Genomic DNA, 14,749 nt, shown 5'->3' on the forward strand with positions numbered 1-14,749 from the left:
AAAAGGGTATTTGGGGTAAAAACTTACAGATTTTAAGAGTCCAACACAAGTTTGGATTAAAGAGTCCAATTCAAGGTTGCTTTCTCACCCAAAGTCATTTGCCCGTGTTGAAGCAAGATGGGCACTAATCTCTGCAAGGATTCAGCCTCCCCTTTCAACTTCCTCTTGCAGCTGCAGGCTGGCATAGGGCTCTCAGGACTTCCTCTCTCTCCTGGCATTGGGCTCATTTCTTTCTGGGCTTTCTGTATCAGTCTCAACTGTTCTGTTCTCTTCCCAAGGTCAGCTGCAAATTGTCTGGTGAATGGCTTTCTCTCTGAGGCCCCAGAATCAAAATATACCAGTGCCCTCTCTTGTGGCATCATGTTACACATCTAATTCTGTATATATAATAACAGAAACTCAGCGGGATTTAGTAAATCGCCCAAGGTCCCCTAGCTACAAAATGGCCCATCTTGTTCAGCATGACTCCAGAGCACCATATTTTCCTTTAAAAAAACAAACAAAACAACACCCCACAAAACTAGTACTAAAAACTAGAAGTCCTTTCTTAAGAAAGTAAATTACAACAATCAAGCAATGAATGAAGAGCTATAATTAAAGTCTTTTGGCTTTTAAAAATTGTTTTAAAGGAAAATGCCCCCAAATGACAATGCTGAGCATATTAAATTTTCTAGTATACACATGCACAGCTAAAGAAAGTTAGCTTTGGAGAACCCAGACTTCTGCTTATTTACTCAAATGACTAGGAGGCTCGTGGAGTATGGATGTTAGGACAGATTAAAGGAGAGGGAGGTAGTCGAGTCACAAAATATATCGGGTTAATTATTTTAGTCAGAATTGTGAAGATCTGAAAGTATGGGAAGCAGCAGCTTTCTTTATTGAGAATTTGAGGGAAGTCGGTACTGCCACTTAATCACATGCTTAATTGTCAGATCATTCAACAAATATTTACTGGGTTTCCACTTATGTACCCGGCACCCGTGTAGGCACAAGGGATGCTGTAGTGAATAACGAAAAATCCTTACCTTCATGGAGGGTACGGTTTTTGTGGGAAAGCAGACAATAATAATGATGGGTCTTCATGAATTCTGTGGTATTTGGGGGAGGGTCAGAGTAGATGGAGTGATGGGGGAAGGGGGAATGACTGATGGCTCTCCAAGAAGTAACATTGGAGCTGGGCTCTAAGGGATGTGAAGGAGTGAGCCATGTAGCTCCTGGGAGAGATTCCAGGCAAAAGGTAACTGCTGGTGCCAAGACTCTTAAGGCGGGAAGGTGCTTGGAATGTGCGAGGAACAGCAAGGCAGCCAGTATGACTGGAGCAGAGTGGGTGAGCAAAACAGTGGTAGTAAATTAGGTTAGAGATTTGAGACATGTTAAGGATTTGGTGTTTTATTCTTGGTTTGGTCTTCAGCCATTGGAGTGTTTTGAGCAGGAGAGAGACGTGATTTACATTTTTATGCCTGGGTGATTTTTGGTAAGGAACTTCTAACAGCCTAGATTTGAATCCCTGCTGTGCTGTTAACCACCTGTCAGTTTTGGGCCAAGCTACTTTAATTTCATTGGGCCTTAATTTTCTCATCTGTAAAATAGATATTATAGTAGCATGTCCCTCAAATTGTTCTGAGGGTTAAATGAGTTATAAATGTAAAGTGCTCAGAGCAGTGCCTTACATATAGTACATGCTCAGTAAATTCTGGCAGTAATTATTATATGAGCAATTAATAATCTGTTTTATTCACTGCTGCTCTCTCCAGAACCTAGAACGATGTTTGGTTGATTATTGGTGTTCCGTGCATAAATGAGAATGAACTAATAAATGGCAACCCTTTACTTCATAGAACATGTTCCTGTATTTCCTAGTTCACTTAAGCTCTTCCATCCTTGTTGCTTTTTGTTGTTTCCTTTTCTTCCTTATGAGTCGCCTCTGACTTCAGTTTGTGGAATAAGTTCTACATACCATTCCTTAGATTGTGTTCGGCCTGTTTGTTTTGTTTTCTTGCCACAGAGTATATGCACTCTTTGAATGCTTTCTGTATTTTAATGATGAAGAGGTTCTAGCAAAGTCTTAGTACTCCTTCTCCTAATTTAGGTTTGTGTTTCTCTCAGGAAGCCTTGGACAGTATTAAAATGGTACTAAAAAGACAACTCTGTCCATTCCACTTTTCTTTTAAGTGCTGCTATTCTGCATGTTTTTCAGTTATTTATTCCATTAATCTTATGTTTCTCTATGTTTTCATATGATAATGGTGAGATTTTCTCTGATTGTAATTTATTAGGAAATTGAAAAGAAGAGTAACAGGGGAAGGTTAAGATATAAACAATCATGCAGTAGCCTCTAAAGTAGTCTGCTCCTTCTCTTTGCATTCTTCTTCTACCTTTTGCCTGGGTCTGGTCTCTTAGATTAGACTAGCTATCTGCTCCTCCTATCCTTTCTGAGATATGGATGTGCAGAGAAGGCATGAAGATGAAGGTCAAATGTGGTTATAATATTAATAGGAATGTAGATTCTGAATACAGATTGAAAATCTGTGGCTACAGATAAAGAAAAAAACTATCTTGGTTGAAATTTAGATAGTATCTTTATTTTTAAGAGGAGAAAATTGAAGCACATTAGAGAGAAGGTCATAGACTGTGTTGGATGGGGACCAGAACTTAGTTTTACGTTTCTAATAGACAAGTTTTCAATTTTTCACCAGAATATTAGATTTTACTTGAAGTTCCTATGCAATGGAATGAGATCATCAAAGATTATAACATTCAGGAACATGAGTTATGAAAAAAAAATCACTTTAAGAATTGCCAGGAGTATATAAATAAAATTTCCATTAGTTGATGTTAAGAATCAAATTTTGCTTTTTTCTTTTCTTATCTGAGTGGTAGTAGGAGCAGAACTTAGTCCTTAGAGTGGTCATGTGGCAGATTGTGCAGGCAGCAAAGAGAGGTAATTAAATGTATAATTGATTGGCAACTTGGGTAGCTGGAAGCCATTAGATTATGGGTGACCACTTTTGAACTCAAAGAGAGTGTTTAAAACTATTAGCTGCAGGACCCTTGATATGTTTTATCAAAAAGAGGATCACAAATGAGAGTCATGGGAGGAATCACTCTTTTTACCTAATTTTAAGGGCTAAAGCTTCAATACAGTTCCCTCTTGAGCCTCACAAGGTGGTTGTGAAGATTAAATGTTTTATATGTGAAAGCAGGTTATAAACTAAAAAGTGCTTTTCCAAATAAAGCGGCACCATTTAAAAACTTAATACTAAAAACATTTTACTAGCTCTATTACAAAGAAAATAATCTTTGATCTGTTTTTGATTTCTATGAATTGTGTTAATGGTATTAATTTGTTAAGAGTCGTTGTATATCTGATGTTCTCCTGGCAATGTATCTGCTGTTATCCTGGCAACTAATATGTAATACTCCATGTTATTTGATTCTAGGGGGCTCGAGTTGGTAGAATAGATGCTTTTGTTCAGAGCTTGGACAAAAATTTTATGGTTCCAGTAGGTGGTGCTATAATTGCTGGCTTTAATGATTCCTTCATTCAGGAAATCAGCAAGATGTATCCAGGTAGGTAAATCAGTTAGTTGCTCCTCAGACAAAGTAACTAACAAACAAAAACCCATTGTACATAGGCTACTTTAATAAATCTTAATTTCAAAAGCTTTTTTCCTTCCTGAATGTAATTTTTTCCTCCTTGCTTCAGGAAGAGCTTCAGCCTCACCTTCTTTAGATGTCCTTATTACTTTATTATCACTTGGATCAAATGGCTATAAGAAGCTACTAAAAAAGAGAAAGGTAAGCTTTTCCCTTTAAGTATAAAACAACACTCTTGATTAGAACAGTGCTCCAAATCATTGGTATTTTTACCTCTTGGTTTATATAGTGGCAGTATAAGATAATCCAGTACAATCCTAGGAGATTTACTTGAATCTGGAACCACCCTAGGTGGTTTTCGATTAGTCATTGTCATTCTCATCTGTCCAGATATTCTGAGGCATCTTGGGCTGATGATTTTGCCTTCATTTTTTTCTGAGAAACTCCTACATCAGGGATTTTTATTAGTTCAATAATATTTAATTAATTTATCACTTAAAGGTAGAGGCTCTTAAAAGACAAATGGAAAAGTCTTTTTAAGTTTTGGAAGCATAAAGAATTGTCTAGGTGTGAGATGTCAGCTACAGGGGGAGGAACCAGATGAGAATTTAGACAAGGTTTTCATTCTAAAATGATCAGTCTTCCCTTGCAATTATTGGAATGCTGAACTCATTGGTTTTGTTGACTGTGAAAAGAAAAATGACATTTTATGCTTTAAAACAGGGTTTTATTCCTAACCTTGAAAACTAGCTTAATTCAGGACAGCTCCAGAAGTTCACACTAAGATGCTTCATTCATCTGCCATCTGGGAGAGCTAGAAGCCCCTGGAAATGTTTTTATGTTTAACATTTTAGCACTTAGTAACAATAATAGTCCCTTAGATTTATAATAATTCTATAGATATTTTAAAACATTTATATGTATTTTATTGCATAGATCTTCACAGCAAGCCTTATGATGAAACTTAGCCAAAGTTTAAAAATGTGTGTCCTATTTTACCCCAGCTCCCTTCCCCACTAATTCAGCCCATGGGAAAGTAATTCTATAATTTTTGTGAGGACATTCCTAAAATTTACATGATACATGAAAGATGGTCAACATCATTAGTCTTTGGGGAAATGCAAGTTAAAGGCACAATGGGTTACTACTACCCAGCTATTAGAATGGCTAATGTTAAAATCAGTAGCAAAAACTGCCAATACTAAATGCTGGCAAAGATCTCAAGAAATTAGAACTCTCAGCCCTCGCAGTGCAGAACAGTACAGCAACTTTGGAAAACAATTTGGCAGTTTCTTATAAAGTTAATAAATATATACTTGTCATATAAAACCAGCAGTCTGGCTCCTTGGTATTTACACTGAAGAATTAAAAATTTATGTCTGTACAAAAAACTGTACATTGCTATTTAGATGGTTTTGTTCATCATTGCCAAAACCTGGAATCAACCCAAATGTCCATCAGTTGGTAAATGGATAAAGAAACTGTGACACATTCATATTGGCAGTAAAAAGGAATGAACTACTGATGGATGCAGTACCATAGATGAATTTCAAATGCATTATGCCAAATGAAAGAAGCCAGTGTCAACAAGTCTGCCTACTGTATGATTTCATTTGTATGCCAACCTGGAAAAGGCAGAAAAATAGGGACAGAAAAAAGATCAGTGGTTACCAGAGGCTAGAGATAGGGGGAAGAGACTTTTGGAGTGATGGAATATTCTGTCTTGATTGTGTAAGTGTTTCATGACTGTATGTGGTTTTCAAAATTGACACCTGAAAAGTAGACATTTGAAATGTTACTGCATGTAAATTATTCCTCAGTAAATCTTACTTTAAAAAATATATGTGAGTGGAGCAGGTGTAGCTCAGTGGTTGAGCACCTGCCTTGCATGTATGAGTCTTCCTGGGTTCAAGCCCCAGTACCTCCTTAAAAAACAATGTCCGTGATGAGAATAAAATTCCGGTTTTGATCAACTCCATGAAGTCATCATCGTGGTCATAGATCACTGTAGACATGAGAAGACCTCAGCAAATCTCTCAAGGAACCTTCTCCATATAACAGACAGACCTGTTTTATAGTTCAGGAAAACCTGTCACCTGTTCATGTATGAGGGTTAAGTTGAATTGTGTGCTGCTGGGTCTTAGTTCTCCTGTAACTAGTTGTTTCACCATGGAAAAACTGAGCTGTTAGGTTTTATTGTCCACTTGTGAAATAAACAGTATTTCAGGACACTTCTATTTCTAAAAGACTGTAGAATATGTCTTTATTTTTTATTTTTTTCCTCTTTAGTATTAGTAGCCTGGGGCTAGGAAGAAGGCAGCCCTGGCATACTGAGGGCCAGGAGGAGTGGGTTAACAGTGATGAGGCAAACATGGCAGACCCTTCAGTATTCTCATTTGTAAATTGAAGAGGTTGCATTCAATGCTCTATAAGGCCCTGAAACTTTAAAGTTCACTGAAGCTCACTTAAAAGAATGGTATATAGCTTCTCTGCCTCCCCCACCTGACATGAACTGCTTGACAACAGGGACACTGTCACAGTCTTGCTCTGTCAGAGCCTCCCAGTGTCTGGCATGTAGTAGGTGTGCAGTACATCACTTGCCAAATGAACATGTGACATAAAGCAAAACGTAGCTGGGGATGTGAGAGAGGTTCAGATAAGACTCTTGGGGGTTTCCAAGGGGATACCCCTCATGGGGGTAGGAGATCAAAAGGATACCATTGAAGATGAGGTGACTTTTTGAAGGAAAAACTGGCAGAGTAGATTGGGACTAGATCCTGAAGGTCCTTGTAGACCAGACATAGGAGTTTAGATCTTCATCACTGAATTTTTTTTTAAGAGTAGTTGTAAGTTCAAAGAAAAATCATGCAGATAGTGCAGAGTACCCGTATACTCCCCTCACACACAGTTTTCCCTGTTAACATTTTGCATTAATGTGGTACCTTTGTTAAAATCGATGAAGCAATATTATTAGATGCAAAGCAATATTAGGTTGGTGCAAAAAGAATTGTGGTTTCAGACTGTGAATTTTAAATCATTATAACTAGCTCAGACACATCTTTATTAATCAAAATAGAAACTATTATACCCATCACATTTTTGCCAATGAGAAATAAGTTTGTTTATTCCTGTAGCATAAAAATTCGTGCTTCGGAATTCAACAAACTCTTGGAAAGCATTTTCTGCATCCTGTTGGTTGTGTAAGCGCTTTCCCTGCAAAGAGTTGTCGAGATGCTTGAAGAAGTAGTAGTCAGTTGGCAAGAAGTCAGGTGAATATGGCGGATGAGGCAAAACCTCGTAACCCAATTCGTTCAACTTTTGAAGTGTCGGTTTTGCGATGTGCAGTCTCTTGTTGTGGAGAAGAGTTGCACCCCTTCTCTTGACCAATGCCGGCTGCAGATGGTGCACTTTTCAATGCATCTCATTGATTTGCTGAGCATACTTCTCAGATGTAATGCTTTTGCTGGGGTTCAGAAAGCTGTAGTGGATCAGAGGCAGCGGGTAACCAAACAGTGACCATGACCTTTTTGTGGTGCACATTTGGCTTTGGGAAGTGCTTTGGAGCTTCTTTCAGTCCATCCACTGAGCTGGTTGTTGCTGGGTTGTCGTATAAAATCCACTTTTTGTCACAAGTCACAGTCTGATCGAGAAATGGTTCATTGTTGTTGTGTGGAATAAAAGATGACACTTCAAAACAGTTTTTTTTTTTTCTTTTCAGTTAGCTCATGAGGCACCCACTTATCGAGCTTCTTTGCCTTTCTAATTTCCTTCAAATGCTGAACATAGAGTGGTCAGCATTGAGTTCTTTGGTAACTTCTCATGTAATTGTAAGAGGATTATCTTTGATAATTGCTCTCAGTTGGTCGTTGTCAACTTCCAGTGGCTAGCCACTATTTATCTTCAAGGCTCTCATCTCCTTTGCAAAACTTCTTGAACCACCACTGTACTGTACATTCATTAGCAGTTCCTGGGCCAAATGTGTTGTTAATGTTGCAAGTTGTCTCTGCTGTTGTATGGCCCATTTTGAGCTCAAATTAGAAAATCACTCAAATTTGCTTTTTGTTTAACACCATTCCCATAGTCTAAAATAAAAAATATAAAGAGCAAGTTATAAGTTATTAGCAAAAAAAAATGAAGCGAGAAATGCTTGTTAAGAAGGCCAGCATCAAACAGCAAATTTCAACAGTGCAAAACTGCAGTTAGTTTTGTACCAACCTAAGTATTATAATTGCACTAACAACTACAGTCCATTAGGATTTGCTCTTTGAATTTTTTGTTTTAAAAATTCTATGAATTTTTTTTTATTCTGGTAATAAAATATAATCTAAAACTTCCCATTTAATCCACTTTTTTTAAAGATTCGTTTTTATTTATTTCTCTCCCCTTCCCACTCTCCCTCCTCCCATTGTCTGTTCTCTGTGTCTATTTGCTACGTGTTCTTCTTTGTCCACTTCTGTTGTTGTCAGCGGCATGGGAATCTGTGTCTCTTTTTGTTGCGTCATCTTGATGCCTCAGCTCTCCATGTGTGTGGCGCCATTCCTGGGCAGGCTGAACTTTCATGCTGGGCAGCTTTCCTTACAGGGTGCACTCCTTGCGCTTCGGGCTCCCCTATGCAGGGGACACCCCTGCATGGCAGGGCACTCCTTGCGCACATCAGCACTGCTCATGGGCCAGCTGCACATGGGTCAGGGAGGCCCAGGGTTTGAACCATGGACCTCCCATGTGGTAGACGGACACCCTATCCACTGGGCCAAGTCCGCGTCCCCCACTTTCAGTTATATAGTTCAGTAATGTTAATTATACAGTGTTGTGCCACCATCATCACCATCCTTTCCCGAAACTTTTCTCTCACTCCTAACAGAAGCTCTGTATCAATTAAGCAAACTCCCTATGTCCCACCCCCATCCAGTCCTCGGTAACCTGTATTCTTCTTTCTGACTCTTGTCTTCTAGTTATTATTATAAGTGACAGCATAAAATATTTTCCTTTGGTGTTCAGCTTATTTCAGTCGTTATGTCATCTTCAAGGTTCACCCATGTTGTTGCATGTATCAGAACTTCATTCCTTTTAATGGCCAAATAATACTCCATTGTATGTGTATTCCACATTTTGTTTATCCATTAATATATTGACGGACACTTGAGTTTTTTTAATTTTTAACAATTGTGGAAAATGCCACTATGAATACTGGTGTTTAAGTGGCTGCTTTCAGTTCTTTTGAGTATATAACAAGTGGGATTGCTAGGTCCTATGGTAATTCTATACTTAAATTTCTGAGGATTCACCAAACTGTTTTCCAGGGCTGCTGCATCATTTTACGTTCCTAACAATGAATGAGTGTACCTGTTTCTCCACATCCTCTCCAACACTTGTTTTCTTCTGTTTTTTAAAATGTTTATAGTAGCCATATAATATTTCTTAAAATAACTGCTTCTTGGTCCTTGAGCATTATAATCATGAGACCTGCCCTATAATTTAGTAATCCAGCATGAGGCAGATTGGTTAACTTATATATCAGACAGTTTGTAAACCTGAAATTTTTCTTTTTAAGATGATGATCTTTTCAGTTTCATGTGTTACTTCATATCCATTTCTACCCATGTCAGACTGTCTTGGTAACCTCTCTGAACAATGGCAAGGCCATTTAAAAGTAGCACAGTCTAAAGTATGGACCAGTATTTCTGAAGGTAAAGGTGAGTGTGGGGTCAATTTAATTCAATTCAGTTCAATCAATTTACTAAATATTTTTAAGAATCTATTATGGGTCAGTGACTATTTCAGGTACTTGGGTCATTCAGGTCAATAAAATAGACAAAGATATCTGCCCTTGCGAAGCTCACATTTCAGGTAAGGGAGACCAGTGATAAACAGTAAATGTGGTAAATGAATTATAAACATTGCTCAAAGATGAAATGTATTGTAGGAAAAAGAAAGAATACAGTAAAATAAGCAGAATTGGGGATGTTATGGTGGTGTAGGGGAGACATATAGATCTTTTAAATATAATGGTCAGGACAGTCCTTACTGAAAAGGTGAGTCAGCTGAAGAAGTTTGAGAGAGTTTGAACATAGGTGGAAAGCCAGTACAAAGACATTAGGGCAGAAGTGGGCCTAGTGTGTTTGAGGAGCAGCAAAGAGGCTGAGGCTGTTGGAGCCTGAGCAAAATGAGCAAGGGGGAGAGTTGTGGGAGTTGAAGTCAGGGTGGTAATGGGATAGGACTGACTGGTCATGTAGGGCCTTGTAGGCCATACTACGGTCTTTGTCTCATGTTCTGAATGAAATAGAGAGCCATTGAAGGTTGGAAACGGGAGTAGCAGGACCTGACATATTTTGAAGGATCACTCTGGTTTTTGAGAATAAAGTGTAGAGAGGCAAGGGTTGAATGAAGCCTTGACACTTCTTAGGAGGTTATGACAGTAGTCACGAAGTGGTGGTGGCAGTGGAAGCAACAAGAAGTGGTTGGATTCTGGGTCTAGTTTGAAGATTGAGCCAATAGAATTGCCTGGTAGATGTGTGTCGTGGAAAAAAAGAGAGAAGAAGAATTCAGATATTTTTGACCTGAGAAGCTGGAAGAATGGAGGTAGCATTACCAGATAGGAAGTCTGGATTTGGAGGGAAGGCGAGGAGTTGGTTTTTGGGCGAAATTGTATTTGGGTATCCACTGACATTTTAGTACAGGTGGCAGGTAGAAAGTGTATGAAGTCTAGCGTGTATGAGTCTAGCGTGAAGGAAACTGGAGTAGAGATAAAAATTTGAGAGATATTGGCCAGTAGATTGGATGAGATTGCTATGGATTGAGTATAAGTAGGAAAAAGTACAAAGACTGTGCTCTGGGGTACTCTAACATTAAGAGTCTGGGAGAAGAAAAGGTACCAACAAAGGAGACTGCGAAGAAGCAATCAGCTTAAGAGGCTCTTGAGTCCTGAGCAGAGTAGCGAGGGGGAGAGTTGTGGGCGTTTTCAGGGTGGTAATGGGGTAGGACTGATCACGAGCATGGAGTCCTGGAAGCCAGTGGAAGGAAGTATATCAAGGAAGAGGGAGTGATTAGCATACCCAATAGACCACGTAAAGTGAGCACTAAGATTGACCATTGGAGAGAAAAGTTTCATGTAAAATCATTCTTAACACATAGTCTTTTTTTTTTTAATGTATTTTTTTATTTTTGTAAAAGAAACTTAGATTACACAAAATGTTACACAAAAAAATAAAAGGGATTCCCATATACCCCACTCCCCACACCCTCCACTTTTTCCACATTAACAACATCCTTTATTAATTAACATACAGTCTTTTTTTTGGTTGTTTTTTTTAAAGGTTTATTTATCCCCCTTCTCCCCTCATCCTCCATTGTCTGCTCTCTCTGACCATTCGTGGTGTGCTCTTCTGTGTCTGCTTGTATTCTCATTAGGCAGCTCCAGGAACCTGTCCTGGGACCTTCCAGAGTGGGAGAGAGTCAGTCACTCTCTTGTGCCACCTCAGCTCCCTGTTCTGCTACGTCTTCTTAATTTCTGTCCTCTGTGTCTGTTGTTGCGTCACCTTGCTGCGCCAGCTCTCAGCATTGGTTGGCACTCCTGCATGGGGTGGCATTCCTGCGCGGGCACCCTGCCCTCACCAGGAGGCCCTGAGCGTCAAACCCTCTATGGTAGATGGGAGCCCAACTGCTTGAGCCACGTCTGTTTCCCTTAACACATATTCTTTTAAATGCTATATATATATGAAATAGTAATAACTAATTCTGAGCGCTATGTGGCAGGTATTCTCCTAAGCATTCTTTATGTGTTCATTTATATTAATTGGCTTTCTCTGTGTAATCATAAACTGGAATTGATGGCTGCCAAAACTGTATAACTCTTAAAAGGGTATTTTTAAACCAAGACTTTAGGAAGCAAGTTTTTGGAGAATTTATATTTTAAATCACTTCATCAAATTAATATAGTGTTTTCCTTTAGAGTAGATTCAGATTCATCACGTCTGAAGTGGGGCACAGGCAACTGTATTTTTATCAAACATCCTTGATGAATCTGAGGCACACCAAAGTTTGAGGCACATGTTTTGGGGAGTACAGGTCACTTGTATCTAACAAAAACTTGGTGAGGAAACATAATATCAGCATTAAAAATTTTTTTTATTTCAACTTCAAAAGATAAATTAATAGAAAAAAGGTAGCTTGACAAATTATGGAAGCATTACTTCAAAAAATCCTGTCCAGGGACATTTATCTTATTTAATCCTAAAAAAAAAAAATCAGTTGTTTTTTCATTGTTCTGAAAAATGAATAAATGAGCACAATTTAAATGACATGACCAAGTCTCTTTGTTAATGAAGAAAATGGAAAAAAAAAATGCTTGATCATATTCACATCTCAAACCTAAGTCCCATATATTTTTTTACCTTTAACCTTGGTATAGTACTTCTTTGCCTTAGCTACAAAAATATTATTATTGTTAACTACAGTCTATAAGTTACATTAGCAGCATTTTAATACTTATAAATAGGTGGTAGATAATGTTTATGGAGTTTGAGATGGACTGTATAATTAGCCCAAATATCAAACCTTGAAAATGTAACCTGTTAGTTGTTTGCATTTTTTTAGTTGTCATAGTTGCAGTCTTTTTTCTTACATTGTAGCTGTTTTTATATTGCTCATTGTACAGCTTTGACTAAAATTCATTTTTAAGCAAACTAAATGGAATAAATAATAGCTATAACAACGTATCATTACAATTTTAAGTTAGTCCTTTAATTAAAAAGTATGCTTTATTATACAGATAAAAATTTTAAAGAGTTTTACATGCTTTTATTATAGCACCAAATAAGAATGCTACTTAGTGTTTACTGGTTTTGTTCTTCTTGAATTAAAATAATAAATAACAGTAGTTAATAATATTAAATATTTGTTACAATAAATTAACAGAAGTCTTGAGTAATTTTATTTAATTTAATTAGCAAATTACACTGATTATTTGAGTATATACATCTAAAAAATTACCATCAGTTGTCTATAATGAAACTTTGGTCCTTGATTATGCCTAATCTGGTAGAATAGTGTCCGCCTTGAAGTTTGCGATTGAGTATTCAGAGCTTGACAGATAGTAGGTGCTCATCAAATGTTGAATGAGCTAGTACAGAGTATTTGGGAACATATAGGTCCAGTGTCATAATCCTTAATAAATAGTCATCTCTTGTTTTTCACAGAATAAGTATCTTTCTGAAAAATTAGTCCAAAAGTAGATAACATTTTGATACTGAGTTCTCTTACGAATTAGCTGTTCTTATAGAAACATTTCCTTATGTGGGAATAGTTGAAAACGTGTGAAAAGAAGTGAGTTAGAATGCTGATTACCTGTTGTGCATAGCAAATACTGTATTTCTGGGAGTAATACTTCTCTCCTAGTAATTACTCCTTTTCTAAAGTAGTTTTCTTTAAGATTTTGAAATTATTGATTTTAGGGGTGCTCTGTCATCTTGGGATCTAAGAATTTGTTATGACTTGGTTCTTCAGACTTTTGACATGTAAGATTTGACCATAAAATTTTTAGCTGCTTGTAATTGATTCCAAAGGTCCATGCATGTATGCATGAAATGAAAATCTACCTGCTTTGAGAATGACCTGCTGGAATATGTAGCTTAGCTGATAAATGAATCCATCAGGCAGTGCAAGTTTGCCTTTCATTGGGACTTTGTTCTTTAGTCATCATTTTATGGGAGAAATTTTAAGTTCTAGTGGTATTCATGAATTGGATGGTTCCTTTCAGATGTTAAGAGGTAATTCTCTAACATCCAGAACTTTGTTCTTTCCCCTTTTTTTTCCTAGATAGAATAGAGAACTAAACAGGGACAGGACAGAACAGGATTATAGCTACAGTGCATTAGCATGTGTCTGTGAGAATACTGCTAACCTGTTATTCTACCCTGAAAACTCTTTTAGGCTAAGGAAGAACAGTAGGTGAATAGGGAACTAACAGTTTTATGAATGGCTGCTGTATGCCAGGAATTGTGCTATGTTCTTTGTATTCTTTATTTCATGTAATACTCAGAACAAGTTTATGGGGTAGGTACTGTCCCCATTTTACAGATGAAATTGAGGTTCAGCATTAATTACACAAAAAAAGTACCGAAACAGGTGTTGAAACCTCAGTGTGTTTGATGTTTAAGCTTCTGTGCTTTCTGTTTTACCACTGACTTTTCTCTGCTTCCGGTCACTCTCCATTATTGGTGAGTATCATTTACTCTGCCCTAGACATTTGAGCCATAGAAGTGATTATCTTGTAACCCGCACTCTATCTAGTGGTATGTACAACCCCAAAAGTGTTAATGTACTAGTTGGTTTTATTTAAAATGCTGTAATAGAATTTACCTAGAACAGGTAATGTCTATAGTAATAATTCTCAAAGTATTAAAATGTCCATTTGAGAGCTCTGTCATTGTAAGTGAATAAAAGTTTACTCTTTAACAACCTCATTCAAGTCTTTTCATTGAAAAATGTGGATGTCCTTCATAAACCATAATTGCATATATGTAGCATAAATATTGTCTTTTTTATTGGATTTGTTGCAGAAGTAAGGGCCTCTTTTGTTTAAATGGACTTGCTTTTGAGCTGTGAAAATTTAATCATGATAGTTTATTGGTTCAGCTTTGCAGAAGCTAAGGCAAAGCTATTATGCTTCAGCTGGAGCTATTTATATACCATCACTGAGAGCTCCTTTTTATATTATTGGTGTTATTGCATACTAAAAAAAGGAGTGCTTAAAAGAAAACTTAGGATTTTTTAAAAATTCTGTGCCCTTTTTCATTGACCACAATGATATTTTTAGAGGTTATTTCATCTGGCAATGTGTCTTTAGAAAAGGCTTTATCTTTTTCACAGTAGAGGCACACAAGAACTCAGCTTGAAGCCATTTCTTCTCAAGCCTTCCTTTTTGAAGGGTGAAAGGATCAGAGAGTGGAATTCTGTGTGTGAACTGAGCCTCTTTGCTCTTAGTCCCTTCCCGATCAACACATCTGCTTCATTGAGGGAAGAAATGACCATGAATTCAACTGAGGAGGCCTTAGGAAAAGGGGTTTAAATATAAGAAACATTTGCTTTGAGTTTCTCTGTGGAAAAAGAAAGATCAGTCTTAGAGGTTTACCCTCACTTCTGTTTTGCTTCCAGA

At 37.4% G+C, this 14,749-nt stretch overlaps 1 protein-coding gene across 1 annotated transcript in view; it reads left to right on the forward strand.

The window, feature by feature from the left end:
* SEPSECS (Sep (O-phosphoserine) tRNA:Sec (selenocysteine) tRNA synthase) overlaps positions 1–14,749 on the forward strand; it is a 42,554-nt gene that overhangs the window by 14,792 nt on the left and 13,013 nt on the right. Inside the window, exons 7-8 of the mRNA XM_004461812.2 lie at positions 3,441–3,570; positions 3,707–3,798. Of these exons, the coding sequence (XP_004461869.1) occupies positions 3,441–3,570; positions 3,707–3,798 (222 nt within the window). The remainder of the gene's footprint in view (positions 1–3,440; positions 3,571–3,706; positions 3,799–14,749) is intronic.

The sequence above is a fragment of the Dasypus novemcinctus genome, chromosome 1, assembly GCF_030445035.2.
Source record: "Dasypus novemcinctus isolate mDasNov1 chromosome 1, mDasNov1.1.hap2, whole genome shotgun sequence".
Lineage (NCBI taxonomy): Eukaryota > Metazoa > Chordata > Mammalia > Cingulata > Dasypodidae > Dasypus > Dasypus novemcinctus.